At 40.3% G+C, this 19375-nt stretch overlaps 2 protein-coding genes across 4 annotated transcripts in view; one reads left to right on the top strand and one right to left on the bottom strand.

Moving 5' to 3' along the window:
* Positions 1-8339, top strand: part of LOC115387201 (neurabin-2-like) — a 32955-nt gene extending 24616 nt beyond the window's left edge. For both annotated transcript variants that reach the window (XM_030089814.1, XM_030089815.1), the window contains exon 15: positions 1285-8339. In XM_030089814.1, coding sequence (XP_029945674.1) covers positions 1285-1338 — 54 coding nt within the window. In that variant the 3' untranslated portion in view covers positions 1339-8339. The remainder of the gene's footprint in view (positions 1-1284) is intronic.
* Positions 8340-10403: 2064 nt separating this feature from the next.
* On the bottom strand, positions 10404-18329 carry LOC115387244 (phosphoribosyl pyrophosphate synthase-associated protein 2). 2 transcript variants are annotated; one of them, XM_030089877.1, is made up of 11 exons: positions 18230-18329; positions 15913-16073; positions 15147-15199; positions 13828-13894; positions 13552-13724; positions 13325-13440; positions 12638-12693; positions 12401-12549; positions 12232-12302; positions 11786-11932; positions 10404-11701 (listed from the first exon to the last, which is right to left on the bottom strand). In XM_030089877.1, the coding sequence occupies exons 2-11, from the start codon at positions 15993-15995 to the stop codon at positions 11543-11545; spliced, it is 1074 nt and encodes a 357-aa protein (XP_029945737.1). In that variant the 5' UTR covers positions 15996-16073; positions 18230-18329; the 3' UTR covers positions 10404-11542. The 2 variants fall into 2 exon arrangements, with proteins under 2 accessions (XP_029945737.1, XP_029945738.1); XM_030089878.1 differs by lacking the exon at positions 18230-18329 and adding an exon at positions 17065-17089.
* Between the last annotated feature and the right edge of the window lie 1046 nt (positions 18330-19375).

Genomic DNA, 19375 nt, shown 5'->3' on the forward strand with positions numbered 1-19375 from the left:
ACTCCAACACAACTGTCATCTTTTACACACAACAACTCAAAATTGAACTCACATATTTCTAATGATGTCATCAGACCAAGTGGGCACAAAGACAAGATGCTGGAGACTGAATCTACAGGACCGTGGCCATGCAGTAGTGCTTTTGTTTTGTTTGTTTTGTATTTATTTTTTGTTATGACAGTGAATTTAGATATCACTTTGACTTCGATGCTTTTTTTTTTTTTTTTTTTTTTTTTGCTAAATGCATTTACAATACGTAAAATAAACATTTTCTGTGCACTACACACTCTTAAAACTGCTGGGTTACTGTAAAAATTACCCACATAAATGGGAAATTGCTGACCCAGCGCCGGGTCCAAAAGGGACCGAGCCAGTGCTGGGTTATTTCTACCCAGCCGTTTGGGTTGAAGAGTTGACCCTGATGCTGGGTCAGGATTTATCAGCAGGTCTGGGAAGGTTACTTTAAAAATGGAATCCCTTAGAATTCACACACAAGTGCCCTCTGCCATGCAAGGCTGTCAAACCCTCCACTGGAAACCAACCGGGGTTCAGTGCAGTTCACTGACATGTAGAGGAAAAGATTTGAACTAGCAACCTCACAACTGCTAGACAACCACACTACCAACTTAGCCTCGGCCACACATGTCCAGAGAGGGATGTCATACGTCTTTTCCTTCTTAGCCATTTCAATAATCCTCTGGACTCCAGTTTTCTGTTGCGTTTGTTGCCAGAAGTCTCCAGATGCAAGAAAGAGAAGGAGTTGCAGGAATGTTCAAAATGGTGATTCTTCTCTTCCCTTCAGCCACAAAATCATCAACTCACTCTGCTGGGTCGACACGATTCACCTCATTTTGGGTAAAAGTGACCCAATCAGCACAAAATCTAGGGCTACCCAGAAAATGTGTTGGGAAAATAACCCAGCGGGTTTCAGAGTGTGGACTGCTGCTGTGTCCTCAGGTATTTCATGTAGAGTCTAATGAATGATCTGAGGTGAGCATGTTTTTACTTGCTTTGTGTAAGATCTGAACGCACAGCGTGGTTTTGAACACAGGAGAACTGGTTTTGAGGCGATAGTTTGATTTTGACAGAAATGTCTGAGCTTTTGTGAATGTCGTGTGGATTTTTGGATTTGTGTTTAAGGTTTTGAGAAAATGGATGGAGGTTTCAAGAGATGTGTTTTAGCAATTGTGAAAAACTGTAACGCAACCGTCAAGAAGTATTGGGCAAAAAGAAGTGAATCCTGTGATCTTCTGATGACGATATCGGATCCCTCTTTCCTCGCAGATTACAGACCTGGAGACCAAAGTGGATGCCTTGAAGACCCCCAAACCCTCCTAGACCGCTGCTGCTTCCTGCCTCCCGTCTGCGACTGGAAGAGGAGGAGCTCCGCCTTCCGTCTCGCCGGGGCTCCGTTTTACTCCGATCGATTCACTGCACGGACGGGAAACGACGGGAAACCTTCTCATCTGTGACATCCGCCAGCGGCCCAGTGCTCCAATCCCAGAATGCACCACTCCCCTATTCATGTGTCTTCCTGGTTACCGGCTCGGCAATCAACCCCGAAACCACACCAAGCGTTTCTTTCTCATTTCCCTTCATGAACAGGATCTCAGCAGACTTTATCAGTGGATCAACTTTTTTTTTTTTTTTTTTTTAAAGCGCTTTTAATAACCAGGCTCGTCACAAAGTGCTTTATAGAGGGACAGGAGGCATGAAATGCAGAGCAAGGACCGAACAAAACGATTGTGGTTCACGCAACCCGGCGAGATCTCCACAGAGAAACAAACGCCGATTCTCTTTCTGACCGTCTGAGCGGAAACCTCGGATTCAAGAGGCGGATTCTCACCGGAAACACGACAGAACTCTGAAAAGGAAAACAGCCACCACACCGCCGACAGTCAAAGTAATAAAAAAAACAAAAACAGAAACTGTAGACACAAACCTTTGATCCGATCTGTGAACGGGCAGAACGCTCCAGCTCCTCAGCTTCTCTCTCTTCCAGCTCCTCTCTCTGCAAACCCCGTAAGGAATCAAGCAACAGCTCTTCAGGTCGGAAGCGTCATGTTTGTATATATTCTATACATTTATTTAAAAGTGTTTCGGAGCGGTTCCGTCGGGTGTGACGCTGCAGAGCGTTTCATCTCGTTTCTACCAATGGCAAACAGGGTGCGAGTCGTCCAGCGTGTGCTTACAGAGCTTCTAACGGTGTATATTTATGGGTGTTTACTGCAGTATCTGTGGGTTTACATGCACACCAGCCTCCTGCTGTTCAAGTCGGACGTGCAACTGCTTTTCTCAGATCGCTGGAAATGTCCGTCTCTCGCTGGAAGCTGGAATCGATGATCGGTGTCGTGGGACATTCAGGGAGTTCAGAAACCAGTCGCTCAAACATCTCTCGGAGGCCGAGACGTGATGCTGAATATCGCGTGATCGCTTTAGGGAAGTGGGGGTTTTTTCACTTCTTCCCTTTTCCTCTTAAACTGGAAACAGCGATTGGAAAAAAGAAATGTGCAGGGAAAACTAAGAAAATCATTGAAACACATTGTAACTCAGAATTTCTTTAATTGCGAGACAAATTAAAGTTTTAATGGAAAATCATGTTCCTGGCCCACAAGTGGCAGCAATCCGGTCCACCAAGCAAAGAGAGGTTTAGATTTTTTAAAATGACTTTCTTAAGAGTTTCAGTGAAGACCCAAATTGAGAAATGTTGGCACAAAGTAGCCACAAAGCCATGCTGTCAGGGTGAGTTTGTATAAAACATGCAAAATCCGACAGTTATAATTACTTTTTTTTTTTTAATTCACTGTATTCTGCATCTTTAAAATTGGCTTCATGTTGAGATAGCAGTAATTATTTGCATTATTTGAAAATAATATAGACTTTTTCAAGTCTGTGCCTCAACCAACAAATGCTTTTAAACTTTCAATTTAAAGGTTATTATGACCCTATTTTAGCTGTCCGGCCCACTCGAGGTGAAACGTGGCCCCTGAACTAAAATGTGTAATAAATTATATCAGAAGTCACTAATTCTGCCTTCAGTGTGTGATAATCCTGTTTGGATTATCAGGATTATATTTATTCTTTCTCAGAAAAGCTTCCTAAATTTAGCTTTCAAAGTTTTTATTGCCTGCAAAGTATTAAAACAAGTTTTGAGCCAAAAACAAGTGAGTTTTTACAGTATTTGGAGAAAAAACGTGAGCATTTAATCCAGTAATAACAAAATCAAGCCAACATTTTCAGTATTATTTTATTTATTATATTCCAACAGAAAAAGTCTAAATGGTCATAATCAAGGGAAAATCCCTTTTAAGTACTTTGATCTTGATATTTGTGTTCTTTTTTTTCTCTAATTTCAATTGGGGGAAAAAAGTTCCTCCTTGAAGTTTTTCCTGAAATTAGTTACTATTGTTATTAGAGGGTCTATTTCAACACCGTGTCTCTCTTAATGTTTCCATCAACCACTCCTCTAATGCCATCACTTAATATTTGCATATAATAATGTTTCACATGAGCAAAACAAGCCATATAAACTCCGTTTTATGAACAATTTTAGATTTTAACTGGAACATTTTAATCACTACAAAAAAAAAAAAAAGATTAGAAATGGCTTATGAAAGTAAAAATCATTTCAATTTTCCACTCAGCTTTGAAAATAAACTTTTATTGACCCAAATTCACACTGGAAAAAACTGCAGTGACATATTAAAAATACAAGCAGCCAGTTTATCTAGAAAAAGCTGACTGAATACAACAGGCTGAGTATTTTACTGGTTCAAACGGATCAGAATTCAAACACAAGGACAAAGTCTTACTGTTTCATTAAAGCGGTTATGTACAAGACGACAGGTCTGCCTCTTTATTCGCCTTATTCGCTCATTCTTGCTCGTAGTTCCACATATTCACTAAGTTTTGACCCGTTGGATTCCCAGAAGAAGAATTTCTAATCATCAGAGAGAATGTTTCTGGCTTCAGTCAGTATTTGTTCTTTCCTCTCTGCTAGCGAGGCTTTTCTCTGCTCCCGTGCCTCTGAGAAATGTTGAGTTTTCCCCCTGAAAGTCGTGTGCATGTAAACACACTCCACATCTTTTCTTTTTTTTTATTGCTTTAGAAGAAAACTAGAAGGTCCCAGTGCCAGTATTATGCCTTTAGAGACTTAAGGTAGCCTGAAATAGTCCAAATGTTGGTGGAATACAGAAGTGTTACTGTGGTTGTTAAAGGTCAGATGATTTAAAAAAGAAAAAAAAGAAACACGAACCACGGGAGGGTGCATCAGGTTCATCAAGAAATATTGAAATATTCTTACTGATATGAAAGCTTTCTTTAGACGCCGGACGGATGTTTGTAGTTCGGGGTCCATGAGGGTCAGCTCGGACTGAAAAGGTCAAGATCTGAAAAAGACAGCTCAACACAAACCTTTTCAGATTGTTTCTCCGGCTTTATTAGAATCCATCGTCGTTTCTATGAAAAGTCTGTTTAAAACACACCTTGGATGTTTTCTTTAATATATAATGAAGCCGATCAAGCAAATGAATCAGAATTTGTTCAAAGAAAACACAACCCGTCGGCAGCTCAGGTCTTCCTGTCTCCCTGCTGACCCTCGTTCAGACTGTAGAACCGGTGAAACAAAGTCATCTTCAAAACGAATCTCAGAGCTTAGTTGCTGGAAATGCGTTGCGTCGGTCGTCAAATATTGTCTGGATTTGCTGAAAATGGACCAACTGGCTGATGATTGAGCCTCACACTGTGGTCACAGCCTGTACTTTTATTTATGCTCACATATATTACCCACTTTTAAGATTTTTATTTTTTTTTTTTTTTTTGCAAAATGGTGCTCCAAGAAAAAAAGTTCTGAACAGATTTATGTATTTTTTTTTTGGCGGATGTCTTTATGAGTTAATGTATGGTTTTTTTTGTTGTTTTTAAGACAACACAGCTTGCTGGCAAGCTCTGATTGAAAATACTGCGAGTTCAGTTATACCCAAATACCTAATGAGGCCATTTCTATCAACCACCAGTCCAATCTTCTTTGGCTTTGAGGCAGCTCCCGGTTAAAGTGAGTGCTTTAAAGAGCTGGTTCGGAATTCTCTTCAGACTTAAATTGCATTAAATCGTGCATGCTATTTTCTATTTATTTTGTTCCCGTTCTAGCACCTTGTTTTGGTCCAGACGCAGCTTTCTCTAAAAACTGCTGTACAGACGATGACGGAGCGAAGTGAGTGAGGTGTTAACCCTTTAGTGTCTTTTCACCCATAATTTAGTGTTGCTAAATTTGTCAACTCAGAGAGTCAAGCTAGTTTTATTTTAAAGATTCTGGGGCCCTCTTTACACTATAATGTTTTCAAATGAAAACAGACTTTTTTATTAACATTTCACTGTGTTTCACACCAGAAGATTTCATTAAGATTGGCTTTATGTTGAGATTTTAGTCATTTTCAGTCATAAAATTGTGGAGTTTCATGTCATAGACTGTGCCACAGCAAATAAAATATTTAAAGCTGCATTTGGCCACTGAATTAAAAAAAACAATAGTTTCGACCCTTCCCTTGAATAATAACAGTTAAAATGAATTTGAAAAGTTTGTCTCTGATTTCAAGAAACAATTTGTCCTTTTCTTTCAGAAGACGTTAAAGGGTTAACGTGCTTCACGTTAAAGTACCTTCCAGACCTGCATGTTGGCACTGTGATTGTGAGCATGTCCGCACGCCGACCTTAGCAACGCTCTGCCCGGAGGAGTCCGTAACCTTCGTTTTTGTCGCCAGAATGTAAATTATTTGGGTTGTTTCTGTATTTCGCAACTCCAAGTAAGTTTAGCAGACACGCATACGGTAGTTTTTGCTCATCATAGAAATGAAACGTTGCACTAGAATCACATCTTCTGGGAAGTACTTCCTCGAAAAGTTTAGTTTGCGTAGATCAATCCGGCCTTGCTTGTAGCCTTAGCCTCGTCTGAATCTGTACTTTGCCTCTGCGTATGTCTGACAGGAAATAATTCGTGGTATGAAGTGTATCCCACACACACATTTTGCATAAAACACGGGGAGCAAAGTTTGTGTATTTCATTCAGGAAGTGTCAGTTGCTAACAGAAACAGGAATTTCAACATTTTGACCTTTTCTTTTGTGTATGTATGCGTGAAGTTGATGGGTTTTGGTTTGAATACTGAAAGTATTTGTTGTAAACTTGCAGTATGTTCAGACTGTAGTCTTTGAGGGTGTGTGTTCTCACTGGGGAGCGGTTTATCCAAATCCAACGAGTGGATCTAAGCTTTGGCCGTTTCTAAGACACACCCAGGACAGAGCGCGTTTCAAAGGAGTGAAAATCAGCCATAAGCAACTCACTTGAGTGTTTTTTCGTATTCTTTTGAATTACAGCTTTATCTCAATGTGAAACCGATGTGAGCTGAACAGTAGTACCACCAAATCCAGTCCTGGTCACTGTGGGTTTGATGTCCAAACGCAGGAAGTGATCAGTTTGCCTTTCCTTTGTTGTTCTTTTTTTTTTTTTTTAATGAAGTCTGAGTGAACATGCTGCTTTCGCCTCTACGAAGCCTTCAGATGTGTGTTGTCTGTAGATGACTGTCCGTCGTTCCACTTACGTCTGCATCCCAGATCAAAACGAGGCTGCTGTGTTTGGCGAACAAACAGCCGTGCCAGGGACCCCCTGAAGGCTGCTGCAGTGTTTCGTTTTGACGTTTCATGCCTGTCTAATCAACTTCTTTTCTCTCACTTCCTATTGTGAGACTGAAAATAGCTTTTCCTACAAGGCCACTTTTCAGCAGCTTTCACTATTTGTGTCTTGCTTACAGATCAATAGATTGCAGATCGTCCTGATCCACACAGTCTGGGGAGCTTTCATTCAAAGCTGCTTATTCGATCTCGGATTCATTCGTTGAAGATGATTATTATTAATCATCAGATCCGAATGTTGTCAGTCCAGCTGAATATCTTCACATGATCAACAGACATGGGGTAGTTTAATCCAGGTGAACCTTCTGGGAAGGGCTGCACGATATTTGTTAAACCAGCGATAATGTGGTGGAGTATTGCAATATGATTGGCAATAAATTAGCACTTGTGTACATGATGTTGACGTCTTTAGGATTTGTAATTTCAAATAACAGTGCTCTTTCTCTTCTTGTAACCTCGATGCAAAAAGAAGATGTTGAGTTTCTTGTTCTTTTTCTTTTTTTTTTATTTGAAGCATGTCTACAATTCATACCTGCAGCATTTCAAAAGCAAAACAGTTGCTTTTAGCTATTTTTCATTTGATTTATATGCTTTTGTGCTTGTCATGCATGAATGCACACTGCATGGGAGCATATAATTTATTGCAGTTCAAACCTTTTGCGTTTTGTAGATTGCGGCTATTGATATTGCGTTAATGTAAACATTTGTGACATATCGTGCAGCCCTACTACCGGGGGTTTGATCGCAAATTGTAAAACAATCACTGAAGGTTGAAGTAAAGAGTTAAAAGTGAACAAAAGTTTACTTCGAACTTAGAAACATAAGCGACTTATTGTATTTGAGTAATCGAGTTATTGAAATCATGTCTGTTTTTATAACCGCAAATAAATAATTCCATGTTGAAATGTAACCAAACAGCTACTGTGTGAGTTTTATGGTGTGTTGAATGCTGTTGCCATAGAAACATAGCGTATTGGTTCATTTTCGTTGAATTTAACCAAAGAAATATGTATCTTAGCATGATAATCAGTCTGGTTCAAACTTTGCTTGCAGTTCCCGATGTTCATTTGGAGTTCTGTGAAGAAGAAAATGATCAAACTGCCCCATGTCTGTGGAAATGAGAACAATCGAGTCGACTGGACTGAGTGGCTTTGCTCTCTTTTGTTGTCATGTACTTGCATTTCTTGAAAAAAGGATGCAGGACCAGCTGTATACTTCAATAAATTTCCAGCAGATCAACTTAAACACTGTCCAATAATCTAAACAAACAGCAACAGTCTGTAGAACCAACCAAACAGAGAGGGGAGTCATGTAGTCCTGCAGTTCCCAAAACTGAAGACAGTGGATTGACCTCTGCTCTTTTTTTTTTTTTTTTTTTTTTTTTTATTATGAGAATTAACTCCTCGCTTGATGTTAATGGGTTCAGGATGGGTGTCGTGGTTTAGTAGGTGAATGGCCATGGGGAGGGCAGCGTCGTACAACGTGAGCAGGACAATCTGACGTTGTGTGAGCAGACCTCTGAGTGTGTCTGACGGCCGGCCGACTTCCTCTTTTCTCTGCCTGGTTCTCTTCTCCTGTTGATGCCACCATGTTTGTCTGAACCAATGCCTGTCTGTCAGCATTATTAAATAAACATGACGTATGTTGAACAAGACACGAGATCTGGTCCGCTGATTTGACTTTGGCATCTCTGCATTGTTGCCCATGTTAGTTTTTATTTTTATTTTTTTAATCATATAATTTCAAAAAAAGGCCATATTTCTATTTTTTTTTTTGACACATCTCTTTCACCACTATTGTCCTTCAGTTTAATGTGAAATTTGCAACAGTGGTTGCTGAACATTTCCCAAATGTGTTTGCTGTCACTTGTGATTAAACAGGATGTCACTCTCATTGTTAATATTTTATTTCGAACAAATGCATCAGTCAGGTACTCAAAGGGGTTTCATTTATATATGTTTCATGTGCTTTGTTGTCGTAACTTTTGAAGAGATGGAAAAACAAGCAAACAAAAAGTAGCCTAAGTTTTGGCGTCGCCACCAAACCAATCAAATGGATTGTGGTCACCAGGGCAAATGAAGAAAATGACTATCTTCCAGATCTGATAGAAACACCAAAGAAGGCTCATATTTTCAAATGATAGAGCAGATTGAGCTGGTATCTACTATCGGTCTGACATGGTTTGGGTTTGTGGTGTCAGAGAGGTTCCTTCTAGAGCAGAAGAGGCTATAAAACACACTATATACTTTTCTCTCACAGTCATGAAAACATTGCACTTTAGTAAACTAACTTGGTTAACTAAGCCACAAGAATACAGTAAAATACAACGACTAGTAACTAGCAACACTGCAACACTAATATAAACATTCAGACCCAGCCAAAACTCCCATGGTGCATTGCATCACAACAGTTCAGCGACCGGCTGTGCAAATTAATGCTAATGTAGCTGTAGCACGATTTAGTGCTTTAATAACGTAATGGGCCATTTTCACAGCTCCACTACTTCCTGAAATTAACTGTGCACATTAATTTCCTGTCTTGCATTATTGGCCAAAATGATTAATCCAGGTGTGTCTTGTTGCAGCAGTCTAAACCAGACACACCTGGATTAATCAGTTTGGCCAATAATGTAAGACAGGAAATGAATGTGCACAGCTATTTTCAGGAAGTAGTGAAGCTGTGAAAATACGTGACTTTTATTTTGAAATGCGTTACTGGCGGCCATATTGGATGCCGGACCGGCGGGCGGCCTGGCCCGGAGTTGGGGCTCGAGGGGGGCTCGCCGCTCGCGGCAGGGAGGGGGCCTGGCTCCAGCACAGTGAAGAAGTGACCGTGAGTGGGATTTGCTATCGCTTTAAAGTTTGTTTTCTCAGTGGTAAACAGTTGATAAAATGTCAAAAAGAGTTTCTTGTCATGTTATTGTTCTCAATATATCTTTGCTAAAATACGTTTAGTCACTATATTCTTTGACACTGCTGGAACCTTCTAGAAGAGTCAGGCTAATCAGTGTTTTCAAAGGTGGACTTAAAACTTCTTCTTTGTCGTACTTTATCATCTATATTCTTATATTTATTTAAGTCAACATGATCCTATCCTTTGTGAACGTGTCACAGTCATTTTAACTCTATTTCACTTGAATTCTATTTTATTCCCAAACTTAATTATAAACTTGCAGATGAATCAATGTTTCTGTTTCCGCATCTAGTTTTACTTTAGACTCTGGTTGCAGAATGATTCTGCAAGATTCTGCCAGAATCTCATTCAGATACTTGACAATGCTTAAAACATACTGTTTGACATTAGCATAGAAGATCTGGTTGAAACTTTACAGCTGCAACTCACAACTCATATGTTGCTCATCCCACAAATGCACCAATAAATGTGGCCGATGAATCTGAAATGAACAAGCTTTTGGATAAGATTAATTGTTATGGATTATTCTTAGAAAGAAGAGTTAAAACTCAAAATCTGCAGTTCCAAAATATTTTTAAAAAATTAGTCACAAGATCAAACTTGAATTTACTAGAAATGCTCCCAAATGCCTGAATTGGCATACTGAATTTCATACAGTATTCGTTCAGCATTTTTTAACTTTGATGCCGTTGTGTATATTTTAGTGACCTTTCACTTTCGAGATGATGGGTAGTGAATCTGCTAAACACTGTTGTGGTTTAGACGTTAACAGGAGATAAAATACAGCCAACGAAGAAGCTACAAAACCTTTTGTAGGTCATATTTATTCATATCAAGTGCAGAAAATAAATACAAAACATTTTTGGAACATCTGGCAAAGTGACAAAGACCTGCTTCTGTCAAGTTTTGCTTGTGAGAATTTTTTTCCAGCTTTAGCCGCAGTGTGTATCTTGAATGTAACATGAGAACAATCTTAAATTGGTCTTTTCCGCAGTGATCCAGAAATAATTTCATACATTTCCAAATGAGTAACAATTTTCTACTTTCTGACAGGCTGATATGCTTTTTTCAGAACTTTAAAATGTGAACCTGAACTTGTAGAAAACTTGATTTTGTGTGATTTCTGGCTCGAAGGGACTGGAGTGTGAACAAACTGAACACATGGCACATGTTCTACGGATGGCTATGGAACTGATGTCTCCTACTGAATTCCATCTAATTATTTAACTTTAAATCCAGTTGAACGTTCAGTCAATTTGACACTTGCGTGTGATGGAAACCACACAGATGCGTGGATTGCATTGACATACACACCACAGAGATAAAAACGGATGGTTTTAAAAGAAACACACTAAAAAAAACAAGTGAATTAGCTGTGAACTGTCATGTTTCAGGAGTAAATATACAGAAGGGTTTAGCAGATCTGGTGTTGTTTGAGGTGGATATGAAGGCGTGTTTATTGTTAATAAGTCCTGCAGAAGGCACTGACACTATCAGTACAATCTTCTCGAATCGATATCACAAAAAAGACATTCAAAATCAGCACTAACATGTCTTCTAACACACTCGCTCGACATCATGTCATATGGAGGAAAACTAAAAAGACCGATGTCGAGGTGACTAAAGATACTGAGGAGAGCGCTCGTCCACTCGGGACACAGATCCACAACAAGTGTGTGTATTCAGTCACAGCAGGGAGACAGGGCTTTGTTAAAATAACGTCTGGGCGTCTGCGTATTCACTCGTTTTCTATGTTAAGCTGCACTCAAAGGAAAGGGGTTAGCGTTCGTTGTTATATGATATGATGCAAACGGGATATTCATGTGTCAGTTTGCAGACGATGTTTATGCAGCTCTATGTTATCGAGGAGGTCTGAGAAGGCAAGTGTGTGTGTGTGTGTGTGTGTGTGTGTGTGTGTGTGTGTGTGTGTGTGTGTGTGGGCATTCAGTCGTCCACTCCTATGTTGCGGAACAGATAGGACATGGACTCTCCGTTGTGGATGCGGCGGATGGCCTCCGACAGGATCATGCTGATGTCGACCGTCTTGATCTTTGGACACTGGAGCTTCTGGAGCTCGTGCGGAATCGTGTTGGTCACCACCACCTGTGAGCGGAAAGCCGGAGAATGACGTTGATGTGCCATTCATGGTAAGGAACTCCTTTTTTCCCCTAGAACGTGCTCGCTCACCTCGTCAATCGCCGACTCCTCAATGAACCGGGGGGCCTCGGAGGAGAGGAGGCCATGAGTTGCCATGACGAAGATCTTGTAGGCCCCTCTCTCCTTCAGCGTCTCTGCCGCCGCCACAAAACTGTCCACGTCATCAATGATATCATCCTGATGGGCGAAAACAATGTATCGGAACTACAATACTGATTTTCACACGGATTGATGGAGCTGCTTATCTCTCAGTGATCGCTGTGTGTTCTCGTAAGGTTTGGTTCACAGAAATCAGGTAATTTTCACCCACTCAAATCTAATCAGAAAAATAAAAGGCTGTATGTTCTTCTTAATGTAAGATCATATGGTTACATACACAGAAATCAAATCTCATGTACTGTTCTAAAATTAAGGAGTTTTTCCAAAATGGGGTCAGGATCTCACAATGTATGATACCGTGTGATTGACTCTCTCACCACTATGATGGCGATGCGTCCCCCCACGTCTCCTACCACGGTGATGGGAGGCTTCTCTTTAGGGATCAGCACTGCAGACCAAAATGACAAATAAACCAAAACCCGTGACTTTCCAGAAACTCAAGGATAACATGCAGGAAGTGTTTGATGCTCTGGTGTGTTTCCTCACGCGGTATCTCCATGCTAGGATGAATGGCTCCAGTGGTCTTGACAGTAGGTGGCGAATGCCTCCCGTCTACCTGGTCTGACTCTGCGTCCTGAGCTTCGCCGTGGATCACCGCGATGCCCAGACGCAGCCGCTCGGCAAAGGATTGAGCCCTGAGTGAGAGGAGGTTATCCTCAGCATTGAAGTCCAAATGGCACTTTACAAATAGGGAATTGAAATGAATGACCAAGTTCAACCTACCTTTTAGCAGACGCTGGAGATTTGGCAACAATAACAGCATTTCTGTAGTCTGGGATCTGGAAGGTTTAAACAGAAAGGAGTTGAATTTGTAGCCGTTTGCATACAGTTAATCATCTCTGCTCCAAAACAACAACTTACACAGAGTCTGGGATTATTTTTTCTGCGTGTGTTTGAGTGGAGATTCTGCTGCCTAAAAAGTTAGGTGACACGTCAATATTATTGTCTCAAACGGCTGGAAAACTGTTTAGCAATGTTTATGAGAAGGTTTTATTGGATCCGTTTGTGGTCAGCAGTTCTAGTGCACTTTGGACAATCAATCACACACACAATAGCATCAGCATCCCTGGTGAAGTGACCTATGGCATGCTGACCGTGGGGATTTTACTTTATACCTTGGAGGTATTTGACAGACACCACTAAACCAGTAATTTTTCTTGATATTTTGTTTTCTGAGCACAGTGTCATAAAAAAAATTAAATCTGAGCACGCCACCTGTAGGGCCTGATAATATCAGACCTGCATGGAGGCAGAGCTGTGCTATAGAGGTTAAAAATAAAATGCTTGACAGCCACGTGAGCCTCACGGGACTTTTACCACCAGAGGGTGACTCATGACGTGGAAGGAAAGTGACAAAGGTTAGTGAATGACAGGTGTGAAAAGTGAAACTGAAAGGACATGATTTTTAACCTCTTCTTGTATGTATTGCAGCAGGAATGGTGAAGCTCTCAGATTGTCCACTGGGATGTTGAAGAAGCCCTGAATCTCTTTCTGATGGAGGTCCATGGTGATCAGGTGGGTGAGGCCTGACTCAAACGCAATCACAGGTTAAATGAGGAAAGACAATCCAAGCAAACAGAAGCACATCAGGGACCCTCCACCCGCCCTCGGCCATAAAGCAGTCCTCCTCCACTCACCGGCCTTGCACATCATGGAGGCAATGAGCTTGGAGACGATGGAGCCCCTTTTCCTCATCTTACACTGTTTGCTGTAGGGGAAGTAAGGCAGCACACCCGTGATGCTTCGAGCACAGGAAGTCCTGCAGGCGTACACCATGATCAGCATCTCCATGATGGTGGTGTTCACATCCCTGAGGAGGGAGAGGAGAATCAGTGTCACCCAAGCACGGAGATGTTGCTTTATATTACACATAATATTTATGAAATTCAATTCAAATCTCTGCTTGTTCTTACTTGGATACTGTCTGGATAACAAAGACATCTTTGCCCCGCACCGACTCTTGAATCTGCACACGCGTTTCTATGGAAACACAAACAAGATGTGCAAAAGAGTGTTGAGAAACACACGCACAAGTCAACACACGCTCAGCCGCACAAGTGTGCACTCGTACGTGAGGACAGGGCTTGTCGGCTTCATTAGCTCCACCCTTCCTCGCCCTCCTGGATTAGCAGCGTGGAATCCCAGACAGGAGCGTTTCAAAAATGTGCCTCCCACAGAAGAGGTTAGGAAAAACACTGCATCCAGGACAAACCCAGAGAGAAGAAGCGCTAAAGCATGCTTCAACACTCGTCCGTCCAGCGCTGGACATTTAATCTTTCCAAGGCCAGTTTGTTGAGCTTCTGCCTGAACATGCTAGCTGAGTAATCTGTCACACAGAAAACCTTTTGTCCAACTTGTATCAGGATTGTGGTGAAACAGTTACAAGCACAGCATACTTGAAAAGACTGAGAGGGAATCGAAGCTGACAATAAAAATAAAATCCAATCATCTTACATACGAGTGACCACTGAGCCAGAGAATCAGGAGACATAGGAGACATCTGAACATAATGATTGATTGCTTTAATGCTATCTAACTCAAATGTCTTTACATGTTTCATACTGTTTGATAAAAATCTTTAAAGCAAAAAATTTGCTAACTCTGCCAATACTGAAAGATAGGAAAATGTTCAATATGAGGCTACACTATTACAAAATGATAGTCACCTGTGTTTTTTTATCAGTATTACAAAATCAGTAACTCATTGACTGAAATTAAACATTTATTTCACTTTAAATAAGACATTTAGTACAAGGTTTTCTGTTGAATTGTTGTTGGATTGTATGAATATTTCGTTGTCGATGATGTGGATTTAATTGTGGCATCAATTAAAATTTGAACAACCGAGCAGCGGAGAAGTTGACTGCTGTGATATTTTAGTCAGAATAACAGAAGTAATCTAAATCAGTGGGAGAAAAACGATATAAATAAAACTACTCAAAACTGTGAAATAGCTCTGGATCTTATAACTATTTATTAAGCATCAAAACTCAGTATCCAGACATACATATCAAATTTTATTTTAGTAGTTATTGTAAATATATCTGGTCACACAAATAAAGCCCACTTTACGTGCAAACAGCTGTGTGAAGAATTTCTGGTTAGTTTGTTCTTTGCAGAAATCTATTGCTCTTCAAATGACTACATTTTAACAGAGGCCACAACCAATAGTGATTAAAGTGACGAATTCATTTCAGGGCAAAGGTCAACACGTTTTAAGACTTCCTCTCACCTCTGTTAGCTTCTTGGTACACCTGCACCTTGCCAAGCTCCACCCCTAGCCGCCTAAGAAAGAGAAATAAAAACACACTTAGCACAACAAACTGATGCGGGCGTAGAAACTCTGTCAAACACAGTCAACAGGTTTTTTTTTTTTTTAATGGTTCACATTAAACATTGATGCGCATGCAGGCTCGTTCGCATTGTGTTGGCATGAAGCTTTGTGGAATATCAAACTTGCTACAGAACATTTTGTCTTGACAAATTATTTTCCTGATAGAATAGATATGGAGGAACTGTTATGCTAACTTCAGTACTTAAATACATTTGTTTAAGTCTATTGAAAGGCTTGGGAAAAAAAACTGGCTTGAAGGTTTTTTGTTTGTTTTTGCTTGCTTTGATGAATATTTAATTTATTTACATTTTAGAGGAACAGAAAAGAGAAATCCTTAGCTCACATATTCTTCCTTGTACTTCATCTACATGAAGTGTTTTGTTATTATTGGACACTTCACTTGCAATTACAATTTCCAGAAACTCTGTCACCAAAACATGAGTCATTTTAAAGTGATGGCAAACTCAAGTGCAAAACAACTAAATTTAGCTTTGAGGAAGAGTGCAAAGCTGCTTTAACCTTTGAAACGCAATAAGTGACAGACCTGTTTTTGAAAAGCCTCAAGCAGCCTGTTTATTCAATAATAACCAGTTTTGCCTGCACTTCTCTGCTTCACTTCTTGTTGTGTTTATGTAAATATGTCAGCAATGCCTCTCGCACTCACTCTGCGATCCGCTTGCCCAGCTCGCGGCTCGAGGGGTGGGAGTTGGCTGTGAAGATGACCAGGCCGCCCTTGGTGTGGTTCATCTCTTCGGGGTCTCGGCCGCTGTTCTCCCCACACTCAGGCAGTGGATCCCTGGGCACCCACGCTGCACTGAGCCCTTCCTGCAGCGGAGAGTGGAGGTCGAGACAGAGGGGGAGGGCAGGGGGCGGGGTGGGGGGGTTACTTCCGTTTGAACTTTCTTAACTCGGTTAAATGGAGGCAGAACAGGAAGCATGCTCTAGTTAGTCAATAAGTGTCAGAGTAAGTTTATTTTCTTTTTGTACTTTCTTTTTGACCGTCAGCTCCACCATATGACGCACTGTGGAAGCTCAGTCACCTCTTATATTAGATGAAAAGAAAGATAAAGTTTTGTTTCATGAATCAAGCACAATAGGATGCTTCCCACAACATTTTTTAAGATGATCATTTCTACGCCTTGTTTCCAGTGAGGTACAAAGCTTTGCCAGGGAAAAAATAATAATTTAAAAAAGGAACTATTGAGGACAACAATGTGTTTTCAGCAGGAAAGTGTTTACATGTGAAAGGATGAAGCCACACAAACGGAAGTCACGTGGATATAACAAACTGAAACTGAAACTAAGGGACTGTTTACACTATGTTTTCAAGTAAAAATGGAAAAGTTTTGTTGCATTTTAGATGTCCGTTTATCTAACAGCAGTACTCGGAGCCACTGAATGTGCAACTTTTTAAAATGCTCCGGTCTTCATGGAAACGGGAACATTTCTGAAACACTGCTACAGCACATCGTAGCTGCAGTAAATACTTCTGTGCATGTGCAAGTAAATAGACAGTAATGCTATCTAGACTGAGACAAATACAAATTTCGCATTGAAAATGAGCAGCTTTTCAAGTGGGTCAGAGCCACATCGGCATTTGACCATTTTCATATTGACAACTGACCTGGTTTCAAATTACAAGAGACACACAACACTCACACCAACACAGAGGGACGGAACAACCTATCGCTGTGGAGAAAGTCTTATGGTTCTGGTAACTTGAGGAAAAATCTCCTCCAAACGTATTACTAGAAGCTATAAAGCTTGCCACTGGAATAGGAACACCTTAGCTTAGTTTTCAACACAATGCACCTACTCTTCTGCAGTGGTCGACTCTTCATGTGCCTCTGCCAGACAGATTACAATCTTTAATTGCCAAAACATGACAGTCACATGACGAAGTCACTTGGCACTGCTTATTCTTACTTTAGTCTTTAATGTGCCTAAGTATAACATAAATATATTTATTGAAAAAAAATGTAATTTGTCCTTAATTTGAGACAAAAACCTACATTTTGTTCGTCTCTCGTGTTACCCAATGGTTTGATTTGTTTACATCTACTTTATTCCACCCGAAAGCTCATAAACTTAATATGTGTAATACTTGTGAGCCAGTTATTAGCAGAGATGTGTATGAATGTCTTACGCTCAGTGTTTGTCAGTAATATGAAAGATAACTTAAAGTTATCTGTTACAAGTTTAACTTCAGTGTCTATTAAGCCTTGTGTTTTATTGCTGACCTTTCAACAGTTTTGTTCATCTAAAGGTTACTTAAATGTCTGGATTACCTCAAGAGGTTTTGAGAAAGCATAACAAATCTTTGGTGTGATTTACACAGCAGGAAAACTCGAAAAATCGATGATAGTGAAACAATAACAGAACAAAAAGACTGAATTACAAGGGAGATCCATATGCAGCCATGTGCAGCTAAAACTGTGAGATGATGTGGACGTGTGGGATGTGAAAAAGATTAGTAGCTCTGGGTTGATTGTAAGGAGGACGTTAATGTTTAATAGGCTGTACAGATCGTGTAATAATGCACATGGTAGAAATAGCTCCCCGTAACTATCAACACAGTCACGACAATAGCATTCTCGTGTTGCTAAGCTAGCTTGGATTTAGACGTTTACAATGCTGTGCCTCGGTCGAAATTCACCGTGTAAATCTGTTAAACCGTAAGCCGGTGTGGTAGCCGTAATGACTGTCTAATAGAAGCTTCCACATATTTTTCTTTTTTTCTTTAAGTGGATTAAAATCAAAACACTCGGGTCTAACGTGAAACAGCGTTCGGCTAACCCGCTGTAACGGACCAGCTACCTACTAACGCGATAGCTCGCAGTCGCAAGAATTAATCTTGCTGGGGCAAAAAGCTCCTGAATTGATTTTTCATCTGTCGGAGAGTAAAGATTACAGCGAGACGTGCAGGAAAAACTTTAAATAAAGAACAAATTTAGGAAAATCACAGTGCAGACGGTCCTTACCAGCTTGCGGGTTAGGTCCGGTTACAAGCTGCAACCGAGAGTATTTGATAAAAGGAGCTCTGGGCTCTTTTCAACCTGTTCCCCTCACTCCGACTGTCTCTGTTCGGCCCTGACTGACGGACGCTTCAGCCAATCACAGAGCAGAACAGGGGAACGGGGCGGGTCCCAGCGGCGTTCAAGGAACAAAGAAAATGTCGAAAACAACGCAATTTGTATCACAATAGTTTTTTTTCAATTTGTATCACAATAGTGGCTTATTCAGTTCTACTTAAGTTTAATGCATTAAAATAAGAAAAATATATGTAAAGGTTAATGTCATTTCTTAATATGTGTTTGTTAACGTTTTGTAAATCACAATTGGAAAAAAAACCTCAGTTAAAGTTTGAAACATCAGTTTATTACAAACTTATAGAGAAATAGAAAGTTAACTTTAATGAAGGAGTGAGTGGATTTTTCATGATGAACCTTCATGATGCGTTAGAAATCAAAAGTTCCTTCCAGGCACATTTTTACACTCATTGACCACAACCACACGCTACACCTGTTTAAATTCTCTTATTACCCAACCACAACGCTTCCCACCCAGGCCTGTGGGCACTTTCAAGGCAACCCGCTGAAGTTGAAACTGAGCACCACAATAGGAAGTAAAGGTAATCTGGGTGACTCTGAACATGTTTTTGTTGCCACACGCACTCTTGTTAGGATTCAACAAACTGCAGATCAACATTTTTATGGTTTGAAGAAAGGTCTCAAGAAGAAATCATCCAGCGAGGGGCAGTTCTCTGGAGCAGATTACCTTATTTCAGAAGTGACACGTGTTAAAGTGGTCTATTAGTGCTTTGTTACTAAATACCAAACCTGAAAAAAAAATGTAGATGTAACAAAAAACAAACAAACAAAAAAAACATTGGATATCGGTAGTTGAGTACACTTCAGAACTTTTATCTCTTTCAATTTTTCATAAGGAGAGAAGTTAAATTAATAATACTAAAGTCTATCTTCACTCAAGTGTAAAATTATTTATCTTGTCAACTATAATAGATCAACTACAAATTACAGAAAGGCAGCAATAGCAAAACACACACATGCACAATACAGAAAACAATGAGTGTGACTAATGAGTGTCAGGGACTAAAACATGTATCC

The sequence above is a fragment of the Salarias fasciatus genome, chromosome 4 (assembly GCF_902148845.1).
Source record: "Salarias fasciatus chromosome 4, fSalaFa1.1, whole genome shotgun sequence".
Classification (NCBI taxonomy): Eukaryota; Metazoa; Chordata; class Actinopteri; order Blenniiformes; family Blenniidae; genus Salarias; species Salarias fasciatus.

What these genes read in the sequence shown, in the direction of transcription:
- LOC115387244 (XM_030089877.1), bottom strand. Translation starts at nt 15,995, where the DNA reads ATGAACCACACCAAGGGCGGCCTGGTCATCTTCACAGCCAACTCCCAC. An exon ending in TCTCCAGCGTCTGCTAAAAG is followed by an intron (nt 12,550 to 12,637) that starts GTAGGTTGAACT and finishes CCTCTCACTCAG; the next exon opens with GGCTCAATCCTTTGCCGAGC. An exon ending in GACGCATCGCCATCATAGTG is followed by an intron (nt 11,933 to 12,231) that starts GTGAGAGAGTCA and finishes TTCGCCCATCAG; the next exon opens with GATGATATCATTGATGACGT.